Raw genomic sequence first — 24035 nt, forward strand, 5'->3', positions numbered from 1 at the left:
AAAAGACAGATTTGGAGAAGCCTTACTGCAGTCACCATGAAAAATTGGAATCGTGACAGTTATAAATGACAGCCAAGAGTTGTCACTGAAGCAACTTCAATTCCTTATTAGAAAACAAATAGTTCCAGCTCTGGATTCTAAAAGAAGCTGCTGTAACACAGACAAAATACACAGATGTGAATGCAAATCAATGTTTCAAGCCTACAATATCACCTACAGTTATCTCCTACAACATCACCTACATATATTAATTCATTGAGGTTATCATAATGAAGAAATATAATTATTTGTATTCACAACCAGTTTTGGGTTTTGGGTGTGTGTGTGTGTGTGTATATATATATATATATATATATATATATATGTATTCTTTTTTTTTTTTTTTTTACATATAACCTTAGCTGAAGCATTCCGGGTGGGGCTGGGGGTAGTTGGTATGCCACTCGGTCCGTTTGCTGCGGGGCCCGGTTCGACTGGACCAGTTGCACCCACCTAAGGATGGCTCTGTATATATGTATATATAAAATTGCAAAACATTAAATAACGAACTTATAATTTTATGTTTGTGTGTGTATATATACTATACACCCACATACACACACATGATTGTTACAATAGGAAGAAAGTGTAATGTGTAGTGAAAATGTGTATTTTCTTGAATGTGAATTTTCTGCTGGAAAGGGGGCATATAGAATTCAAAAGATGGCTTGTTTCTCTTATTTTACCACCCCGAACAGTATTTCAGGACGACCCACTATATCATCACAGCAGAAAAGAGGTCAGGGGTGACAAGGGGGCCTTAATGAATTAACTGAGGGGAAACATAGCCTGGCAGTTTGAAGAGAAAAGAGATTAACTGTGGAAAAGCACATTATATTGTGTCATATGCCGAGCAGTGGCTGACTGTCTCATTAGCAGCCGCTCCTCTGTGCCGCTGGGGTTGTGCTACATCAGTCAGCGACACCCCAGGGCTGCTGCAGGTGAGAGAACTTCACAGGAAGGGCTTTAAATAACACTTACATGTTCTGTTACCACACATCACTTACACAGGCTCCCGAACACTGCGATTTTGCAGTGAAAATATGGGAGATGTGTTGATTTAGATTTTAATATCTATAACTGCTATGAAACGTATTATGATGGATAAAGTACTAAAAAAATGGATAAAGTACTTTGACAGCATAACGAGACTGACTTGATTACATCATCTGTGGTATATGCTTTAGCATAACTAACATTATTACCCCTGCTCCTCATTCCTGTTTGGACCGTATCCTCTCCGCAGACCCTGCCCGTGTTGTTAACATGCCACCTGTCATCTACGTCCCAAGAAAGTTGCCAGGAATTATTCGCTGCCCAGTGGATGCGAACCCCCCAGTTACGTCAGTCCGATGGGAGAAAGATGGCTACCCCCTCAGAATTGAGAAGGTCTGTAATGCATGGACTTTTGACTTCTGAAATGTCAAGACTCTTTGACAACATTTGACAACACTCCAGTTCTCTGATTTTGCTCCTTTGTTCCTCTCACAGTATCCTGGATGGAGCCAGATGGCAGACGGAAGCATTCGGGTGGCAGAGGTCACAGAAGACTCCCTTGGCACCTACACCTGTGTGCCTTACAATGTCCTAGGTACCATGGGACAGTCCCCTCCGGCCACTCTGGTGCTAAAGGTGAGTCAGTACATCTTAATTAAAAAATCACATTTTCCTTGAATTTTTGAGATGTGTTGTGTGGTTTGTGAAGTAAACATCATCATGTGACCCCAGGACCCCCCTTACTTCAATGTGAGGCCCGGGGGGGAGTACCGTCAGGAGGCGGGTAGAGAGCTGGTCATACCCTGCGCTGCTTCTGGAGAACCTGAGATTCCAACCATCGTATGGAGAAAGGTACCATGACCCACCACAACATTACGTGTATTATTTTTCCCCTTTTCGTAGATAGTTAAAGGGTTAGTTCACCCAAAAATGAAAATTAGCCCATGTTTTACTCCCCCTCAAAGCATCCTAGGTGTATATGACTTTCTTCTTTCAGATGAATCTCTGAGTTATATTAAAAATGATCCTTTATCCGAATCGATGTGTTTTTGTAATAAAAATATCCATATTTAAAATGTTTTTTCTTACTTCTGTTGACTGTCATACGCACAAGCCATTCCGGAGGATGACGTAGGACGTATGCGTCGTGCACGTGGCGGTGATTATTGACGAACGTGAAAGCGCGAAGGAGAGAGCAAAACAAAACGCTGGTCACGAGTTAGAAGCACAAAATGAGGATTTGTAAAGAAGAATGGTGGAGGATTTCGATTTAAGCCAAGAAGAGACTGGTTTTCCTTTGCTAAAGTAAGGAAACTTTGCTTCCTTTGCTCCTGTAAACAAACTCGCAAGACTAGCATATCTCAAAGGCGCATGCACAACGCATACGTACTAAATATCCGCCGGAACGGCTTGCACGTATGGCTGTCAGCAGAAGTGAGCTAAAAATTATTATAACATTTTAAATATGGATATTTTTCTTACAAAATGCAGTGATTCGCTACAGGAGGCCTTTATTCACCCCCCGGAGCCATTTGAGGTATGTTTTATTACGTGCCTCAAATGGCTTTATTTGACTACTTTTGGACTATTGAACAAAAACACCTGTCTACTCCCATTCTAACGCTTGGAAGAGCGAGGATCATTTTTAATTTAACTCCAATTAGTTTCGTCTGAAAGAAGAAAGTCCTATACACCTAGGATGCTTTGAGGGTGAGTAAAACATGGGCTAATTTTCATTTTTGGGTGAACTAACCCTTTAATCAAGAATTGTTTATTATTGTGTCCTTTGTCAAGGTTGGGAAGCCCAGCAGAAGCAAACATAACATCTTACCAAGTGGTAGCTTGCAATTTGTGTCTCTGAGCAAAGAGGATCATGGGGAGTGGGAATGTGTTGCCAGCAACGTAGTAACAAGCATCACTGCCAGCACACGCCTTTTTGTAATAGGTAAATGACCCTTATCTTACTTTCTGTCTCTTATCTATCTATCTATCTATCTATCTATCTATCTATCTATCTATCTATCTATCTATCTATCTATCTATCTATCTATCTATCTATCTATCTATCTATCTATCTATCTATCTATCTATCTATCTATCTATCTCTGTCTGTCTGTCTGTCTATGAAGGCTGTAGCATGGCACTGTGAAATAACCTTCTTAATTGCAATATTTTTATTAATTTAATTACATTTTTGTACTGTACATTTTTTGGACCAGGTCAGCACTACATGTTAAATTTGGAAGGTTCTTAAGGACACAAAATACGTCAGATATGTGATTTCTCAACATGTGCCAGATAGGAAGTGTAGGCTAGGACATTACGCTTCCCAGCCAAGCGGCACAAGTGAGTCATTACAGTAGGGGGGCCGTGTAGCTCGTGGGAGCTCTAACTCAGCTGTCACGTCTGAGAGTTCGCCCTCGGATGACAAGTGATGTGTCAGCAGACACGCAACCCCACACACACGTTATTTATTTGGTGATGGACTGGCGTCATGACAGTCTAAAGATTATGCTTAATGAGGGAGCAATTAACAGATCCTCAGCAGCTGCTAGGTGCCGATAAGAGATGTGATGGAACTCCTGAATCCATCCTCCACTTCAGCATTTCCATCGTCCTGTGCTCTCCTGCTATTATCAGACTGGGTCAGTCTGTACACAGAGTTAGTTTATTGTCTAGTCAAAAAACATAAGTGAGAGGAGGTTCAGGTCAGGCAAATTGATCTCCTGTTCTTCAGTTTCTCATAAATCTTTCTAGCTGTGTCTGACAAAGCTAAATCCATCTTGGCAAGTAGTTGTTTTGGGACAAAGAGTCTAACCTAGACCTTAAAGATTTTGGGTTAATCACTAAGAATGAATTGCGGCCATTAATAGACAATGCTCCCGGATGTCTCCCCTAACAATGACCCTGCTACTTGTAAATGTTTAGTGAATTCGTTCCTTCACATTATATTCAGCATGGCATATAATGGACTTTGTTTTGTTAGGTCTCATTTTGCTAATGGGTTTTGGCAGATATGTGATTAATTCACTCATGAATATACACTACTGTTCAAAAATTTGGGGTCAGTAAGATTTTTTTAATTAAATTAATTATTTTATTCAGTGAGGACACACCAAACTGATCAAAAGTGACAGTTACAAAAATTCTATTTCCAATAAATGCGGTTCATTCAAACTTTTTAATAATCAGTTTTGGGTGGAACGCATTACTAAGTAACACGTTACTGTAATTAAATTACTTATCCACTGAAAAAGTAAAGTAAGGGATTACTGTTCATTTTTAGGTAATTTAATTTATAAGTAATTACAGTTACTTATAAAGTATTTGCGTTGCATACTGTAAATAATTTCAACAGTTCTAAAATCAATATTGAATTTGAAATCTAAAGTCTTTCCCGTGTATGAAGCTTGAAGTGTCTACTTTTAAATTAACAAATTCAAATCGAAAACGAATATTATCTGATTATGTAATCTGTATGAAACTAAAGCAAGATACAGTCTTTCCCGTATATGAAGCTTGAAGTGTCTACTTTTAAATTGACGAATTCAAATCGAAAACGGATATTCTCTGATTATGTAATCCGTATGAAACTAAAGGCGAGATACAGTCTTTCCCGTATCTGAGCTCATTATATGCAGTCACCTGTGTGCAAACGCCCTCACCTAGATACAAAAAAAGTAAAGATTCATCTAATTTTCATCGTTTTTGAAAGAAGACCTGCTATGAGGAATAAGCCGGAATTTACCTCAGAAGAACAGCGCGATCTAACATGGCTTTATTCAGCGGAGGAGATCATTTCTGTAATTTATTCTTACCTACATTAGTTAAGGTGTTATTTTTACATAAATCTGTACGGATTTTAATAATTGGGCTTTCACTGAACATCTTGCCAAACTGAAATGTATTGTTTAACTTTTTAGCTTTTTTGTTATTCAGAAATCTTTGTTAACCAAAGGAGGTTACATTTTTTTATAAAAATGTTTAAGTATTACAGTTGTTTTAAAGCTAAAAGGATAAACTATTCTATGTTTGACTCAAATTGAAAGAATAAAGACTTTAATTTCTGCTGGCCATGCTTTAAGGTTTATAGGGATTTTAAGATGTAGCCCAATTAGGGATTTGAATAATTAAGTTACTTATTAAGTAACTAAATTACTTTTCAGACAGAGTAATTAGTAAAGTAATTTAAATACAACATTGATGATGCAATTAGTAATAGTAATTAATTACTTTTTGAAAGCAACTTATCCAACACTGATATTAATCAAAGAATCTTGAAAAAAGTGTTTCACGGGCTCCACAAAAATATTAAGCAGCACAACAGTTTTAGCATGGATAAGCATATTGGAATGATTTCTGAAGGATCATGTGAACAAACTAATTTTTAAAATTTATTTAAATATATTTTAATACTTATTTAAATACAATATTTAAAAAAAAAATCACAATATTACTGTTTTTACTATGTGTTGATCAAATAAATGCAGCCTTGGTGAGCATAAGATACTTATTTCAAAAACATTTAAAAATCGTACCAACCCTAGACTTTTGAACGGTAATGTAGAATTTTGTGTTTTTAACTGTAATTGAGAATTTCTGCCTAAGTGGCATAAATAAAAATGGTAGAAAAAATGCATAAAACAAAAAGGTGTTAGCCTGTGCAAACCTTGTTAAGGTGTTTCTAGGTGCTTACTTATTGGCCTAGGTCAAACAAGCCCATCCCCAAGTCACTATGATATTCTGGCTAGAAATGTCTCAGCTCCACAAGCCACATGATCTGATGTGCCATTTAGCCAATGCATCATTTAGGTAGAGTTATGTGCTGAAGTTAAATGCTAAGGGTTAGTGGTTAATTCAAATACATAATATTTAGTATGAGCAATAGTACTAGCATTTGATACTACTAATTAAAAATAACCATTTCAGGCACTAGTCCACATGCGCCAACTAATGTCCACGTGTCAGCATCCACAAGCTCCGCTAATGTTTCCTGGGAACCTGGATATGACGGAGGCTTTGAACAGACGTTCTCGGTCTGGTACGGCCCGGTGTAAGTCCTGCCAGAACCCCCACTAAATATAGTTCCTTCCTCACTTTTTTTCTAAATGTACTTGTGACTTGGTGTAGTCTTTTTTTTTTTTTTTTAAAGACTAGCTGTTAAAGCTATGGATTATATGGATATGTAAATACAATGAATGAATCAATGGAATGTTTAATCTCAATTTATTCGCATTTTACTGCTTTTTAAGAAATATATATTGTGCACTGTTCTTGTTTTTCATTGTACTCAATTGAAGTTTTATAATGGAACTCTTTGGTATAATCCAATAGAAAGGTGAAGAATGATTTAGGGCCAAATGACTGGCTTTCCATACCTGTGCCCGGCTCTCAGACGTGGTTGGTGGTCCAGGGGTTGGAGCCAAAGACTGCCTATCAATTTAGTGTGCTGGCCCAGAACAAGCTGGGCACCGGCCCCTTCAGTGAGGTAGTCACTGTGACTACAGGAGGTGAGTGACACTTCTACACAAACTAGATCTTGGAATGGACCTCTGAATAACCATCTAAATGAGATGCGCTTACAACCTCCCTTTATCTTTCCTAGGGTATCCCATAAGTACCCCTGAACCACTGGTGCTTCTAACTCCACCACGGTGCCTCACAGCCAACCGCACACAGCAGGGTGTATTGTTGACATGGCTTCCTCCGGCCAACCACTCTTCACCAATTGACCGTTACATCATTGAGTTCCGTCTGGGAGAAAGGTGGGAGGTTCTGGATGACTTGATTCCTGCCACTGAGACTGAGATCATAGCAAGAGATCTTATTCAGGTAATACTTACTACTTTAATATCACTACTACATACTTGTGTACGGTACTCTTTAAGTTACCCATAAATAATAGAGGTGAAATTAAAGTCAGTGCTATTTGCAGTTTGAAATCCAATTTACGTCTATCATTTGATGTATTTCTGAGTGAAAATGTCTAATTTACAGAAATTCAATTTAGTGATGTGCGTCTTGTGCAATTTCATTTGTTTCAGAGAATGGCAGTTCTGTGACTATTTAGAGAAACTCAGTGAGGGAATGCATTTCCGCTGAAAAGCTCAGAGGATGTCATTTTAATTCAGTCTGACATACATCGGCGTCTGCTACAAATGTTCTTGTTACAAATCTGTTGGTAGATCTGACACTTCAACCTGTTGGCCTCACAGGATTTGTGACCCACTGACCTGTTTCTCTGTCTCCCAGGACTCTTGGTATGAATTCCGAGCGCTAGCTGTAATGGATGATCTTGTCAGTGAGAGCAGTAATGTGGTGGGAGTGTCAAGTACAGGTGAGAATAAGGGGCGTAACTAAAATGCACCAATTCATTGCTTTAGCCACCTAGAGCTTCACTGCCCTCTGCTGCTCATTGTATGTAGTGCCCTACAGTATGTTTTTTTTTTTTTTTTTTGCACCTATTTTTTTTGAGGGGACATCAGTGGCAGTCCTGGCTTTTTTAAGCCATTTTTGTTGTATGAAAAAGCTGAACTTTTTAATTTCTGCTCCAAATGGAAGTTAATAGGACTGACTAAAGTTAGATGTGATTGCTGCCACAGGATGTTTCCTTACCTACAAAAAACTTAATTATTAAAGATACTAATTTGTTTTTGGAAGTTGCATTCAAAATCCACTTGACTCAAAAATCTGAACGCCACATGTCCTCTCAATCTAAATAGAAAAGGTACTTCTGATCTGATAAGCTGCAATTGTGTTAACACTATGATATAGTCTGCTTTATAATGCACACTAACTGAATCACTGTCAGCGATCACGTTAACCTGCTTTGTGAATACATGCTTGCTGCATTCTCCCATCCTAATTTCATGTTCTGGAGTGTGTCTCCTCTCTCAGACCCCTTCCCTCCCACAGAAATCTCAGACGAGGGGCTGGCCAAGCCAGTGGTGGCCGGTATCGTGGCCACCATCTGTTTCTTGGCGGCTGCTATCCTCTTCAGCACGCTCGCTGCATGTTTTGTCAACAAGCAGCATCGTCGCAAGCTTAAACGCAAACGAGGTAAGTCCTTCTTAACTTCAAGACACGGTTATCTCTCGTTAATGAATATTTTTTGCACAGATCACAACTTTATTGGATTTGTAAAAAATGTTACATATTTTCGGTTGTATTGCATTTTACCAGCTTCAGCATTGCAGTGGTTGAGGTAAAGATCTGAAGCATATTGTCATGCTGATGTGACATTGTGTGATTTGTCCTTAGACCCTCCATTATCAATTACTCACACAAGGAAAAGCATCGAATCTCCGTAAGTACCAGTGCATGGTAACATCCATCATACTTTGCACTTCTGCAGATCTTTTGACTACCAGGCACATGGCTTAAGAGAGAGAAATAGAGAGCATGTACAGTTTGGGAAATCAAACAGCTGACCCTAGCAGCTGCTGTGTTATCGAGAGGGATGCATGGAGGAGGATTTGAGTGGTCACTAAAGTGGCTGCTATAAATGCATCCGTGCTTACCTCTGCTTTTCAGCAGTGAGATGCATTGATTTGCCATTACAAACAATCTTCTCAAGCTCTTTCTTTTTTTTTGCCGTCCAGTCAGGTTGTGATAGAACCTTTTAATAGCGTAAGAATATATTATAAACATGAAGCTTATCCCCCATCCCCTTTGAATTGATCAGTGCAGGCATGGCAGCATGTCACTCTCACATTTATAACCAGAGCTAAAGGAAGGAGAACATTAAGGGTAGTACCTCCAACCCAGTTCAAACTGGGACTTACGCTCTTATCCGATTCCATTGTGGTCTTCATAGAGCTGCAGTCTCATGCTCCCATCCCACCCATTTCCACATAGCAGTGTGGAACCATAGTCTGGTTGACGGCCGACTCTGCCCCGTCTCTATTGTGTTTTTGTCACCGCAGGCCTCCTCTTACCCCCTTGCCTGGCATTGAGCCCTACTGGGAAGAGCCAGACAGGAGCAGCTACAGGCCCCCATCCACCAGCCCTCAGTGAGTGCTTGCACCTGCATCTCTCTCTGCAGCAGGCGCTAGCATGTGCCTGTCTGCCGTAGCTGCATGATGTCAGTTAGTGGTGCAGAGCTAAACTGCTTCTTTGGGGGAATAGACAACTTCAGCCCTCAGCTGCTCCAAATTTTGACACTTGTTTGACCGCTTATAGCCAGCAAGATGGATTATTATTGAAGAGTTGGGTGAAGATATAGTTTAGCTGATATTATGTTAGATCACTGGTGCCTGTACTGACTTATCTGTTTCTATGTCCTGTCTCCATTCTGTTGTTCTCCATTATCTCTCACCCTGACATCGTCTTTCACTTTTAAGATGGACTTTAAATGAAGATCAGTGTTTATTCTAATTACTGTTATGAAAAGGCATCTGGATAAAGGCTAATTACCCTGAATTTTGTTAATTTTAAAATAAGTGCACAAGAAAGTGTAATGCCATGCCATTTCCTTTTGAATTATATTTCATGTTTTAATATGGAGTGATTCTTGTTTTGATAGTGCTGATTTTACGTTCTGGAATCCCCCAGGGCTCAGTCCTAAGCCACATGTCTTTTTTGATTGATAGGCTGTCCTCTGGGAAGATCAGTCCTGAGAGCATTGCTTCTTCCCGGACCCCATCTCTGGCCAGCGTGGGTGGCCATGGTCTTTACGTTAAGAAGTTGCCAAGCCCTAGGAAAGAGAAAGAGCTTTCCCTCTATAAGAAAACCAAGAGAGCAATAACCAGTAAGAAGTACAGCGTGTCCAAGCACGAGGCTGAGGTCACCACGCCCATCGAGTTGATCAGCCGTGGACCTGATGGCCGATTCGTCATGGACCCCAGTGACATCGACACATCCCTCAAGCCACGACGCATTGAGGGTTTTCCTTTTGTGGAGGAATCAGACTTGTATCCTGAGTTCCGCCAATCAGATGAGGAGAACGATGACCCAGGGCCCCTACCCCCAGTCATGGCCACCCTCAGGCCCCAGATATCCCCTGTGTCCTCCAGCCAGGAGTCCTACATGCAGCCCCCAGCCTACAGCCCCCGGTTCCAGAGGCCTATGGAAGGTATGAGCATCTCGGAGGGTAGTCGACTTCAGGCTACAGGGCAGAGCCGGGTCTCCCATTTTCACAGGGTCTTCCCTCCAGGCCCCTTCTATGGCTATCTAGGTAGTGGTGCTGAGGTGGAGCTTCACCCTCCTTTTTACATGCCTGATGTTAGTCCACGTAGCTCTGCCATGTCCTCCTCACCTTCATACCCCCCTGAGGGGCCGTTCCGCCATCCCACCATCCCAGAGGAGAGGGAGGAGCTGAGGATCCATCAGTATGGTGCCTCCGGCCACGGCCTCCCACTGGTGCATAGCCCTCCCTCCTCTCACTCAACCGAGATCTGGCAGCCTCCTGACTTCCCCTTTCTAGGTCAGGAGGGTCCCCGTCTCGCTCTTCCACCACGTCATTCCTCATATCTCCACCGGGACCTCCCCGAGCCCCCGCCATACCCCTCCTATAGTCGTACTCTTAGCACCACCTCTCAGCTCCCTTCAAGCTCTGCTTTCCTCCAGCTGGAGGCCCCTAGAGCCCACCTGAGCAGATCTCCCGGCAGGTTTCCGCCTCAGGGCCCTTCAGCCAAGCATATAACTATGCAACAGGCCCAGACTCTGGGGCAGTTGAGACACACTGCCCACGGTATGGGCATACCAGTGTTGCCTTACTCAGGCGCCACGGCCCGCATGGGAAGCCCAAGCACACTACACAGTGAGAGCTCGGATGGCTGGAGGTCTGAGGCCCAGCCTTGGCTGAGCCCCAGGGCGGCTCGAAGGATGGATCTCGGCCTGCAGCAGGTGGTCCTGCAGCCGTCACGACTCTCCCCTCTCACCCAGACCCCTCCCAGCTCACACGCCGGCTCTCCAGACATTCTCGTCCGCCCTCCTCCCCGCCCCAGCATCCTGCGGTCTTCCCGCTCTCAAGAGATGCCCGAGAGCGCCCGCCACCCCGCCAGTGTCTCCTTCTCCCGAAGGTCTCTCTCCTCTTCCCCTGCCACTTCACCTACCCAAGGCCAGACCGGCCAGCGGCCCAGCCTCAGCTACCGTGCCCACATGGCCTTTGCCACAGCCGCGGCCAGCTACCCCTCCCAGTCCCCTTCACCCCCCGCGGAGAGCAGTGATGCTTTCGGCCAGATGCCATCTCAGAGAAGGACAGATGAGGAGATGCTCCCCTCAGAACCCTCTCCAGGGTAGGTGAACTGTACCATTGGAGGCTCCAAAATGACAAAGGACATAGTTATTCATCATCTGTACAGCAAAAGCAATGCTTTCATGCTTTTGCGATTTTCGGTTAAAATATTTTTACATGTACATCTTACTATAGACTATTTACATATGCACAAATGTCCATGTCCTCCAGTATAACTCCTTATTGGGTTCACAGGATAAATTTCCATACGTTTCTTTATTTTCTTCAAATCCTATTCTCCTTTAACCTTTAAACAGTGTAATTTTGATATAGGAAATTATCGTAGTGTATAACATTTTTCATGATTAAGGATTTTCTAGTGCATCCATGATGATCCCATGGCTCTTACTTCTTTGTCCTCTTTTGTGGGCTGATCACATCACTCACCCTCTCCAGCTCATTTCCTTCCATTTCTTTCACTTCCTCTAATTCAGGGCTTTGACCATCACGGTGGCCTTCTTAGGCGGCCTTCGTTGCCAGGGATGAGTGTGCGCTCATCTCTTGCAATACTCATCCTCATCTAGAGTAGAGACGGCGCTTTTCTCTGGAGACTCTGGTAGTCTTACCCTCTTTGTTTTTGATTGATCTCAGCTATCTGGGCAGCATTGTTGTGACCAGGTCCTCTACACCACAATAGGTAAGGGTCGAATCCATGTCTGAAAGGGGAGGGGTTTGCAGGCGGGGCCTTAAATCATTCTCATTTAAAGGGGAATGACTTTTTTGACTATTTTTTTATTACATGACATCAATAATACATTGTCTTTTTTTGGCAAATTTCAATAAAAATAGTTTTATTGCTAGAACACAAACAATGCTATTTTTTCAGTATTGCTTATCAAAGCATTTCTACAATTATTAAATACATGCAATTTTTTCAGGAAATTTTGCACTTGCGCCCTTTTAGAGGCACACTTGGATATTCCCCTTTAAAATTTTGTTTCCATGTACAAAAATATCATGCATGACTTTTCTAAATACTCTTTTCCTCGATGCCGAATCAGTAACAGCAGTTCTCAAACTAAAATTTCTTGTCACATTTTGTCGTCCTAGTGGTTTGGTTCCTTTCTTTTATGTGACTGTTCTTTACTGGCCATTCTCCCCTCCCTGCCATCTCTTCTCCTGTCAGCATGGTGAAGCCACTGTGCAGTGTATTCATGGTAACCAGAGCGTGTTTGATGTGGCGGACTTTAGTGCTCAGTCATGTCTACCAACCCCCTCTATTAATCACTTTCACTTTCTCTTTCCACAGCCTCAGCAGCAGGGGAGACTGTCAGTAAACGCTTTGTGTTTCTGTGCCTTGTGAACCCATGAGTTGTTGGCTGACTCTTCAGTATGGACGTTTGAGTGTCATGATCTCTGCCATGATAGAGGAATGGCATGTGAGATAAAAGACAACACTTTACAAGAAACGTGACTTCTGTGGTCAGTTTTATAGGAAACCAGTGAGCTTACTGGGAAACAGGAGATTTTGGCTAGTTGTAATTTGATTGGACAGTGCTGGCAGCAGTGTACAACACGAGGTAAAGGTTTATTCATGTTAATTTAGGTGTATCCCGTAGTAAATGAGTGGGGAAAATGCTAAATTCAGCGCACCAGACTAACTCAACTAATACAATGTGCTTTTAATTTCACAGAGTACCCATCTAATGAGGAAGACTCTTTGTTTTTATTCTGATGACCAATGAAATGTGGCCAATTAAAATGAATAAGATTTCGTTTTGATAAACAGTATTTTCTAAACAATATCTAACAAGATAAGTTGATTAATTGCAAAATTTCACAGTACATGTTGATGAATAGTACTTTTGTCATGAAGGCTTTGCACTTGGCATTGGGGCAGCCAAAGTGCTCCCTGTCGGGGGCTAAATCTCACTTTGATCTGTCCGGTGGAGGGCAGCGCACACTGGTGGCGGTGCGAAGTAATACATCATTGTGTTTGTCTCTCACAGGGAGCATCTAGGTGCAGTGAGAGTCCCTGCAGGGTCTGAGAGCTTTGATGCACTGATTTATTATTGTATTAATAAAGCCAAGAAATCAACAGCCAACAAGAACAACAACTCCAGATTCAAGAAAAGGACAGGTCAGTTTCACCCGTACATTACATACTGGGAGAAAAAGACATGTTGTCTCTCCTTATGTCCTGACTAGATGCTTATTTGCTTAATAATTACAAGAAACCACCAAAAACATGCTAAAAACAACCACTCACAGCATTGTGGCAGTAAGGTTTGCATGCACAGGCAACGCTCACATTTTCTTCTGAAAATGTAAAAATCTGTTCTGTTGCTGTGTCTCATTTGCTCTGCTGTCTCTAGATGTGTCCACCTCTCAGACCCAGCAGCCACATGCATCTCAGGCCTCTGAGCAAAGAGAACATCTCAGCTGTCCCTCAAAGAAAAAGTGGAAAAGTACACTTAGAAAGTCCCCCTGTCATCATCTGCCCTCTCTGCTCCGCTGGCTTCACCCCAGAGAAGACAGAAAATTCCTCCTGGCCAGTATGGACCCTGCCCCCTCAAACTATGGTTCTTTGCTCTGAGAGCCCCCCCCCAAAAAAAAAAAAAAAAAACTCACTAAAACTTATCCTGTGGGGTGGATCATCTCCTTGTCCATTAGCAAAAATGTACAATGGACAAGCTCTCAGTACTGTTTTGTAATCAGTCTAAACTAGATACGATTTATTATGTTCTTCGGTTGGCACAATATACTACACATATCTGTATTTTCTGTAAATTTACACAAAGGAAAAACATACAGGGGTGCTCTTTTGGAAGAAACAGAAAAGGACAGGACAAAAGCTTTTCATTTGATAAAAAGAAAATAATAGCATTTCATTACATGCTAGGAAAAAATCTTGCTGGCCACTTTGGTTTTTGTCATAACGTTGTCAGAACTGTGTATATTGTGAAGGATAGAGTTAAATGCTCTGTACAAATATGTCTCTCAAGACGTGATAGTTACTACAGGGTTTCTTTTCTTCCTTCTACAAAATATACCTCAAAAAAGAGAATAGAAAAAAAAAAGGAATAAATGATCTGGAACATATTTCAGCACTTCTACCATATTTTGTGCAAGTTAGCATATTTCATTTTGGATGACGTATGTTGTCTGTTTGTGGCAAAGCTTTGACAGCATTACAGAAAATGAGGGATAATGTAAACCCAGAAATTACAATGCATTCTAAACATGAAATATAAAGCACAGAATATCATAGAAATTGTAAGCTTGAAAAGAATGACTGCAGTACTAGACTGGTCCTGTGACAATGTTTAATAAATTACTCAGATTTTTTAAATTCCATGCAAAGGCAGTTAAAAACATGCTTTCTTATTTATTTTTTAAATAATTGACATTATATTTGACTAACATCATTGGACAGCTTTAAGGCATTTTTTAATCTGTGGTTGGAGGAAGATTAATATTAGCCCCCTCCTGAAAAAAATATTCAGGTTCACATTCAGTTTTAGAAATATCTATTTTGACATGTTCAGATGGCAGAAGTGCAAATGTAATATTTAAACTGAAGTAGAATTACTTGGTCCTTGTCTTGCACAAATGTAGTTAGAAGTGGTGAAATGCATTAGTAATCTTTTCGTCACTTCCTTGAAGTAAATAATTTGTTATATGTTTGCTTTGGACATACAATACACCAAGGAAGTACAGTAGATATTGTGCAGACTAATGAAGTCATCAGTATAACATAGCAAAGTGAAATAGTCCTTATTCTAATCAGTTGAAAAAAAGATTACCAGTCTTCTTGGTTACTTTCTACCTACAAAAGTGGACCTCCAAAATAGCTTGAATCTTTTTGAAAAAGAAAAAATAATAATAAGTAAACTGTATTGTAATCTTTACTATTTGCCATCCATCACAACTCATCTGATGACATAGCAAAGTTTGTGTTATTTGAATTAATGATGACTTTAGTAGCCTATTTCCGAAGGATGTTAACTGTCTCTAGAGTTCACTAACAGCTGCTGATCTGCTACCTAAAGTAAAAGCTACACAAGCGTGTGCTAGTTTAGTTTAACCGATGGTGAATGTATGATTTGCTCTTAGAATTCAGATTTATCTGAATATTTTCAGTGTGATGTTTTGCTCGTTTAGCTCATTTACGCGCCTATGCGATCAACTCCAAAATTAATCTTCTTCTGCGAATGGAATTTCATAATGAGGTACGACTTAATAGGAAATGAAATTAAATCTCATGCTCATGCAGTACTTGAATAAGGCTGAATATACAAGCAGGAAACACTGGGATGAATTTCTGTGCGTAGATTCGTAGTAGCCATTTTGAGTTTAGAGGATTTGACTTGAGTGCCCAGAGGGCTGTTTACTTTGTCTTTCCTTTCTCTCTCTCTCTCTCTTTTTTTACAACTGTTTTACTCGACGTGAAAACGAAGGCTCAAACATCTCACAGTGTATTTGAGCCATTCGGTATTAGGTCAGCAGACACCATTGCTTATTTCTATGTAGGCCAGGGCTGTCCAAACTCGGTCCTGGAGGGCCGGTGTCCTGCAGAGTTTAGCTCCAACTTGCCTCAATACACCTGCATGGAAGCTTCTAGTATGCCTAGTAAGACCTTGATTAGCTGCTTCAGGTGTATTTAATTGGGGTTGGAGCTAAACTCTGCAGGACACCGGCCCTCCAGGACCGAGTTTGGACACCCCTGATGTAGGCTATGTCCTTTTCCACGCCACGTGGTGCGATTCGTAAGGCTGCTTTAATCGTGTAGTCTCTGAGAGAAGGGCAGTGTTTATTTTTTAGATATTTCTGATTACCTGCCTTTAGCTGTCGGGAGAGAAGTGTTCAACTTAGAATTAACTCTGTTTTTGCTACGTGTTTTGTCATTGCTAACAAGTCCTACAACAACCACATAATGTTTACATGATCTAGAAATATAACGTGCAAGGATGTAGGCACATTGTACACATTATGACTTGGTGCTATGTCTTTTTGAACTCGTGGTGCTGTGGTTCAGAGGTTAACACACAAACTCACGCACAGTCCTCTGTCTTAAACTAACTAAACTAGCTCTGTTGTGATTTCCGTTGTCGAGTTCTCCTGGTGAGTAGGACCCCTGCTGGAAAAACCAGCATAGACCAGCATAGCTGGTCATACCAGCAAGACCAGCATATGTTGTGTTTTGGTGCTGGTATGCTGGTGACCAGCATGGAATGCTGGTGGGATGCTGGTGGTATGCTGGTGACCAGCATGGGATGCTGGTGGTATGCTGGTGACCAGCATGGGATGCTGGTGACCAGCATGGAATGCTGGTGGGATGCTGGTGACCAGCATGGGATGCTGGTGACCAGCATGGAATGCTGGTGGGATGCTGGTGACCAGCATGGGATGCTGGTGGTATGCTGGTGACCAGCATGGGATGCTGGTGACCAGCATGGAATGCTGGTGGGATGCTGGTGACCAGCATGGGATGCTGGAAACTGTGCTGGTCAATATAGATGTTGAGGACGGTAGCCTGTTCACCAGGGTGGAATGCTGGACAGCAACATTGAATTTTGGTATGATGAAAATCATGAAAATACAAGCTTTCATTAATATACGTAACAAGTTCATTTAATAATGACAAGTAAACATAAACACAATAATAACACATATTTAACAAAAAACAACACTCATCTGGCTCAACAAGCAAATTACAATAAAACACATCAACAACAATTTATCTTAAGTGCTTCAATTTGTTTTTTTTTTTTGTTTGTTAATGTCCATTATTTTTTCCGTGATGAACCGTCCAGCCTTTCCCCATCTGGCCTGCAACTCTGTCTCATCCACATTCTTTCTGACAAGCCACTCCTTGAAGCAGACTAAAAAGAAATGTACAGATAAACAGTGATGCTTCTGTCGCACCAGAACAAAGAAAAATGTATTACTCCATAACCCTGGCTACTGCTACCTTTTAATGTCTGAAGTTTCTGGGGGGTTAAACGCTGCTTGGTGGTTTTGGTGGTGGAGCATTCCTTCCCTGTGAGACTTCTTTCCCCCAGAGTCTTAGTGCCCCAGATTGCCACCGCCAACTCCTTCACAAATAAGGAATCCCGCGTGTTGTTTTGTATCCTTGACCAGGCCTCTCTGCGCACTCGAACGTCTCCCCCCAAGTGAATCTGACAGAATTAAAAACAAAAATAATCAAGATACTAGAATGTACATATGCATACAATATTCATAAAAACTTTAAGTGTAGTTGGGGTTCTTATATTAATCCATGCACACAGATGATGAGGGAAATGCTGTATCTCATCTCCTTTTGGAGATACAGATGGTTCCACCTTATTGAAACAGCTAGACTCTGCACCTATATACAAAATATTGTAAATATACTCAATATACATATAGGTTTCAGATATCTGTAAGTAATTTATTTGTTTCTCTTACTTTGTAAGGTCTCCTTTGGGCTTGGTGGTCCAGGATCTTTGACAAAAATAGAATTAGAATAGAGAGTGCTAGAATTAGAGGTTCAAAAAAATTAATAACATGTATATATATAATAACTTGTATCTAAAAGTTATTAGCTGTAACATTAGGCTTTATGATCAAAGAGATTTTATATCACGTCCACACCACTGCACTTTGCTGCTGATGAGGAGTTCAGTGTCTTCAGCAGTTGTTGCTGCAATTGCATGTTTAGAGAACGTAGTTCTTTATTCTCCGCCTCAACTTCTGCTCTGATCTTCTCCTGCTCCTCTAACCTATAACAGAAGGACATACTGTCTGCCATGACTAGCTGACATTATAAGAAACAAATAAAAATATTTTATGATATATATTAGGTGTTATCTACACTGCAAAAAATGTTTTTTTATGAGTTTTTGTCTTGTTTCTAGTCCAAATATCTAAAAATTCTTAAATATCTAAATTCTCAAAATTAAGTGAGTTTTTCCTTAAAACAAGCAAATAATCTGCCAATGGGGTAAGCAAAATAATCTTTTCGACTTTTTCTCTTTTTTGCAGTGTAGCTACTTATAGTAGTACACCTACACACATGTACAGTATATGCACCAAGTTCTGCTATGGTGCTATGACAAGCAGGTTAAATCAAACATTGGGCTAAAGATCAATTCTCAGAACACATTGACAGAAAAGCATAAATATGTCTAAAGGCTATTCAAAAATCCCTTACTTGTTTTTAGTTTCCTGCAGTTGCAGGGACATATTGTTTATTTTTTTTAGGTGGAGCAGTTGCTTCTGTCTTGCCTCCTCAAGTTGTTTTTCTGGTACAACCCCACCATCATCATCATCCTCTTCTGACAATGAATCAGACAGGGTATGAGCTCTCATTCTCTTGCTTGGAGTTGGGCAGAGTGGAGACTGTTTTCTTCTAATTTTTCTCTCTTTTAGCAAGGCCAAGAGGTTATTTCGTTTGGCCTCTTCTGCAGCTTTTTTCTGATTTGTCTGAAAACATGGATAAATGCATAATTAAGAAAAGGCATCACAGTGTAATGCAAGACTCCCATACAACCTAACAAAACAAACAACACAATGTAAAATAAATATATGTTATTGGATAGATTAATACCATGATTGGAGGAGCCTGATATTATCACCTGATAATGGTGATAATTTGATAACCTGTATGTGGGCAGAAACACTAAATACATTGCAGTACACACATGGTTCATAGAGTACATGTTTTTTCTTTTTTCTTTTCCATATTTGAGCCTTCAATGTATTGTAGTATTTTCACTATACGTTTTATTCTGTAGTTACATGCAAGTGCCACAAGATGGCAATAGCTGTAATTACAGCTATTACATAGAGGGCTTAATTTGAAACGGATATCTATACAACATTTTAACAGGAAAACGGGAACAGATCAGAAGGCAGCAGCCAATAACATTAATTTACCAATTTTACACTACTATTAAGTTAGCTAACATTGGAAATATAACATCAATATCAACGTTACATTTATTGTTTTGGCTTCCTCCTTCTCGGAGCGCGACCGTGGAGGCGTGGACTCCTTCAGGAGTCTCACACGGACCCGCTTCCCCTTAGTCAGTTCCTCCTCGATCTCCTCTCTGGACTCTGGAATATTAATAACACTGAATGTAAGTACTTCAAAGCACCTGCTATAACATTATACACTGTCATCTGTCCTAAGAAAATAATGTTTAACGTTAACTTACTAGCTTTCCACAATTAATTGAACTAGCTAACGGCTAGCGCGTTAGCCAAAACTCGCATTCCATTTAATACACTTCATTAACGTTATAATATTTCTAAGTTGGACTTTTTTTTTTCTTTGTTTTTTTACATTATGTTATTAACGAACTATTGGAGCTAACGTTATCATGACTCACCCTTTAGCAGCAAAATTTGTCCCTTGAAAAATTTATCCTGCCAGCGCACCCAGTAAGTCTGAGTGAGGTCACTAGCATTATGGTCAAAGTCCTTAATGTAGGATATGGGGACGATTTCTTTACACCCGTCCTCTATATATTTCACATAGGCGAACATATTTTCAATTCTATTTTATAGTTGAATTATAGTATAAAGCAGATTTGTTGGGTAAAGTTGTCCAATCCTGTTAAATGTCGAGTAATTTTAACGTTACCTCACGAGCGAATTTAGCTTTAACGGCGGGAAGCGCGAGATGCACTGTTGCCTTGGTTACAGACAACAGTCATATACTGTATAGTGTGTCTTAGATCCCACTATAAAATGATAAAGTTAAAGGGTTTACTTGACTTTAACATAACAGAAGCACATCTGTATAACACAACAGTTCCACAATGATTATAAAGTTGAATAAACAACTCTCTAAAGCAGTTTCAACAATAGCAGTACATGTTATAGAGTCTCATAACCTTATGGAGGAGGATACAAAACTGTTGAATTGAGGCTGTGCACAATAATCTGGCAACCAAGTGTATATCACACTTCTTATTGGTGCAATAATCCAAGTCATCTAATTGGCAAATAACTGATAAATCTAATAGTTCAATTTATACAGGCAGAAGGATTAGAAGACATTTCCAACAATGTTAACGTTACCTAATCAATAGTTTATTTTGGTTGTATGAGGCATAGCGTTTAGAAACATAATTACTGTGTAAATTCAACATCGTATTATTCAAGAATATGTCTGTTAATAATTATTTCTATGTCCTTTTTTAATTTTAGAATGTCAAAACGCAAGTACAAATTGTACTTAGAGCCTAAGAGCACAGTTACATTTCCCCGTGCAAGACTGAAAAGAGGATATTTGGATGTAAGTCAGTTCATGAGAAATATGTTTTAATCCTTAGAGTGTATCAATTATATTATATAATTATATTGTATTCAGAGAATGATTCAGTATGATTCAGTCTTACCTGAAGATGTTCTTTAAAGGTGGCAGATGGTTCAGGATCACACACTGCAGATGTTGAGGTGAGAGAGTAATTTTTAATTTAAAAGACAATTATGATTGGCCTTTACTACATTAAGTACAGTTTTTTTCCCTCTGTGCTTGTGCCATCTCTTCTTGATCATGTGCAGACCATGTCTTCATCTGGCGATCTTGATCTACAATTGGATCCAGATGACACAGCCAACATGGTGAGCTCTTCTACAACCACATCTGGGGCCCATTTCAATAAGGAGGTTCAACCAACTCTGAGTTAAAACTTGAACTCTGAGTTGACTTAAGCCCGAGACACACTGCACGATTTTCGGCTGTCCCAGACAAAAGACTGGCATCGTGATTTTTTTTTTTGTGGCATTTTCTGATTCGCCATGATTGTTTCACAATGCCAATCTTTCGTCTGGGACAGCCAAAAATGGAAAACCCAGAGTTTCCCTCATTTCAGGGTTAACATGCTCAGAGTTTTTACTTAACCTCCTTTCTGAAATGGGCCCCTGCAGGCTTGTGGCATGTTGTTGTAGAAATTGTTGTCTAAAAGTTACTCCTGGTTGTTCAGGCTTTGGCTTTCACTGGTGACCACATAAGTCAAGGGGACAGAATCAGTCCACACCTGAGCACTGCAGATGATGAGGTGAAGGATTTATCTACTTTTTAAATTAAGGAATGACATAATTAGGGCTTTACTACATTTAGTACTGTTCTTCTTGATCCTGTGCAGACCATGTCTTCATCTGGTGATCTTGATCTACAACTGGATCCAGATGACACGGCCAACATGGTGAGCTCTTCTACCAATCACACACAAGTGTTGTTTAAAGAAGATTTCCAGTTAAGCCAGTCTTATTTCAGGCTTATTTTGGGGAAATTCTACTTCACAAGGTTGAAGGTTGACTGACTTTAGATACCAAGCACCTGTCAAGGGGGGTGCAAGCATCTGTTAATTCAGAGACATACCCTCGAGTAGCCTATTTATGAATACGAGCTAGCAAATCTATAGCCATCCACTAGGGGGCAATCGGATTAGTGCCACTGCTAATCAGTCGACAGTTGGAGCAGAGTCAAACAGTTGGAGCAGAGTTGACTCGAGTATCAGTCACGCTTATTGACAGTGTAAGATGATTTACAGTTAGCCGTGTCGGGAATCCAACCACGTATTCACATTTTGCCATCTCAGAAACAGGCTCTGCCATCACATTGAATCAGGTAATATATTTATTATCAGGTTATATATTTGTTTCATTATAATTACGCACGCTATACCAGGGGCAGTCCTAAACCCTTTTTAGGCTTCAGCCCCACTATGTGTCATCTTAGCCCCACAAAACTGTCTCAAAGTGAAATTAGACAAATTTGGGGGGGCACGTGTCCGAAAAGGTTGAAAACCCCTGATTTAGACTAACAGTATTTCAGTCAACAACGGGGTGGGGTCCAAAGGTCTGACACCACTTTCCCATACCAAATGCTTCAGATAAAGTAAATAGTAAATAAACATACACTTGGACCATAACATGACATGAAACCTTTTAGCTGTACCTCACAGTGGGTTGTGATTAGCTTTGTTACTAAAGGGGCTAACATATGGTGTGATAAACTGATTTATACCACTGCATAAGTGTAATTTCCTATTGTAACGTATTCTTTAGAACATCAATCACAATGTTTTTCTATTGTCAAATGATCATATATATCGCCATATCGGGCAGGCCTAGGCAGACGTAACATATCACACAATAAATAATCGCAATATCCCTAGATAATGAGAAGTTGCATGTATCACAATGCAGAGTGCAGGCATTTGAAGTCCTTATAGCAGCAGGAAAAATCTGTTCTTAAACTGGTTTGTAATGATGGTCAAAGACATGTAGTTCCTCCCAGAGGGCAGAGGCATGTGCATCCTCATGCATGTGAATGACACAAACAAAACAGGGTCCCACTCATAAAAAAGCTGTTCCATATTACAATTATATGTCCAAAAGCTCCACCCTTTTAAATCAAGCTTGAATTAGTCTGATCATATAGTTAGTTCATTAAACAGCTTAATCCTGCTTTTATGAGGCTTCATTTTAAAACACCCATCTGCTGTTTGGTGCATGTTTTGTTGAATTATTTTTTCTAAATGTTTCTTTGTGCTTTCAGGTACTGCCTCTTGCTTCCAACTGCGGAGAAAATGAAAGTGAAGTCAGACCAGGTTCAAGCTGCGCAAATATTGAGGTCAGGGCAGGGAACAACCCATTCTTTGTCACCGGTCAGAAGGGCTGTGCAATATGACCAAAATCTCATATCCTGTTTCATATCCTGATAACGATACATATCCCGATATAGAATATTTTCTGTAAATTACTAAAATACTTTTTTATCTCACAATTCTGACTTGTTTTGTGAGATATAAACTTGCAATTTTTTTCCATGTTTCCGTCCTGAAATCTTGTGTGTGTTGAACTAATTTGCCCAGTCTCATGAAAATGCAAATAAATAGTATGCCAAATAAAAACGAAAACTTGTGGTATTGATACGCGAAAATGGACTTTGGCGTTCATATGATACGGACGTGTTTGGCGTGCATATGATACGCAGTTTTCGTGTACATATGATACGCATGTACCCCACAACCCCATGTAATAAGCAGCGTCTACTAATAGTGAATCTTAAGTTGCACTGCTTCAAGAACCTCGTTACAGCTGCGAAACTATATTGTTGAGAAATTCGCGGGGAAGCTCTTACAACAAGTTTCTATGCGCGTCTCCGCGTGTATGCACGAGTGCGTGTCTGTACTGTGTGTGCATCTGTGAGAGAGGACGGGAGAAAGAAAGTGTGATTTCTGTACATAAAAAAGGTGGAAGACATGGAAATAGTTTATCAATTTTTTTACCCTATTGTGTGTTATATTTATTTGCTCAATGTCTTCTGGGGTTGTGGTTCTTTTACTGTTGTAGATAGCCCATAGTATAAAAAAAATATTATATATCTCTTCATTGTGTTTGGGCCCCCCTGGACGAGCGAGCATAGGTACTTGCCTAGAATGCCTATGCATAAATCTGGCTCTGTGTATACCATCATATCGCACAGCCCTACCAGTCAGTCATACATTTCTTAGTTTACTGTCATTGTATGTAGACACATGCACTCAAGAATGTGTTTTCTTTGTAATTTTGTAGCTCATGTCTTCATCTGGTCGCTTTCTGCTTACATCTGAGCAGCAACCAAGTGACATGGCCCAGCAGTTTAGTTGTGATTCATCATCTGAAGGCAGTGTTTCTGGAGTTGATACGGAAATTACAGACATTCCAGAAGATGATCCATTCAGACAGATAGGTTTTGACGCAGACATGGATTCAGTACTAATGTCAGCAGGTACAACGACAAAGGCTGAGGCACTGCTCATGGTGATGAGTCATGCAG

The 24035-nt window shown here is 40.4% G+C and overlaps 2 protein-coding genes across 2 annotated transcripts in view; one reads left to right on the plus strand and one right to left on the minus strand.

Annotated features, from left to right (window-relative positions):
* The window catches only part of LOC306851038 (protein turtle homolog B-like), a 63691-nt gene extending 49871 nt beyond the window's left edge, over positions 1 to 13820 (plus strand). The window contains exons 8-21 of the mRNA XM_079387083.1: positions 1286 to 1428; positions 1531 to 1671; positions 1768 to 1887; positions 2830 to 2980; positions 5965 to 6088; positions 6370 to 6545; positions 6641 to 6867; positions 7288 to 7372; positions 7933 to 8094; positions 8296 to 8341; positions 8961 to 9047; positions 9627 to 11273; positions 13222 to 13352; positions 13588 to 13820. Coding sequence (XP_079243209.1) covers positions 1286 to 1428; positions 1531 to 1671; positions 1768 to 1887; positions 2830 to 2980; positions 5965 to 6088; positions 6370 to 6545; positions 6641 to 6867; positions 7288 to 7372; positions 7933 to 8094; positions 8296 to 8341; positions 8961 to 9047; positions 9627 to 11273; positions 13222 to 13352; positions 13588 to 13808 — 3461 coding nt within the window. The 3' untranslated portion in view covers positions 13809 to 13820. The remainder of the gene's footprint in view (positions 1 to 1285; positions 1429 to 1530; positions 1672 to 1767; positions 1888 to 2829; positions 2981 to 5964; positions 6089 to 6369; positions 6546 to 6640; positions 6868 to 7287; positions 7373 to 7932; positions 8095 to 8295; positions 8342 to 8960; positions 9048 to 9626; positions 11274 to 13221; positions 13353 to 13587) is intronic.
* A 2395-nt stretch (positions 13821 to 16215) lies between these two features.
* Positions 16216 to 19747, minus strand: LOC306851724 (BEN domain-containing protein 5-like; the record flags this gene model as incomplete). The annotated part of the gene is made up of 8 exons (XM_079388163.1): positions 16216 to 16239; positions 16644 to 16768; positions 17187 to 17394; positions 17666 to 17701; positions 17844 to 18014; positions 18485 to 18682; positions 19197 to 19315; positions 19591 to 19747. 8 exons carry the CDS (start codon positions 19745 to 19747, stop codon positions 16216 to 16218), a joined length of 1038 nt encoding a protein of 345 aa, XP_079244289.1.
* Between the last annotated feature and the right edge of the window lie 4288 nt (positions 19748 to 24035).

This window comes from Barbus barbus (assembly GCF_936440315.1).
Source record: "Barbus barbus genome assembly, chromosome: 31".
NCBI classification, from domain to species: Eukaryota; Metazoa; Chordata; class Actinopteri; order Cypriniformes; family Cyprinidae; genus Barbus; species Barbus barbus.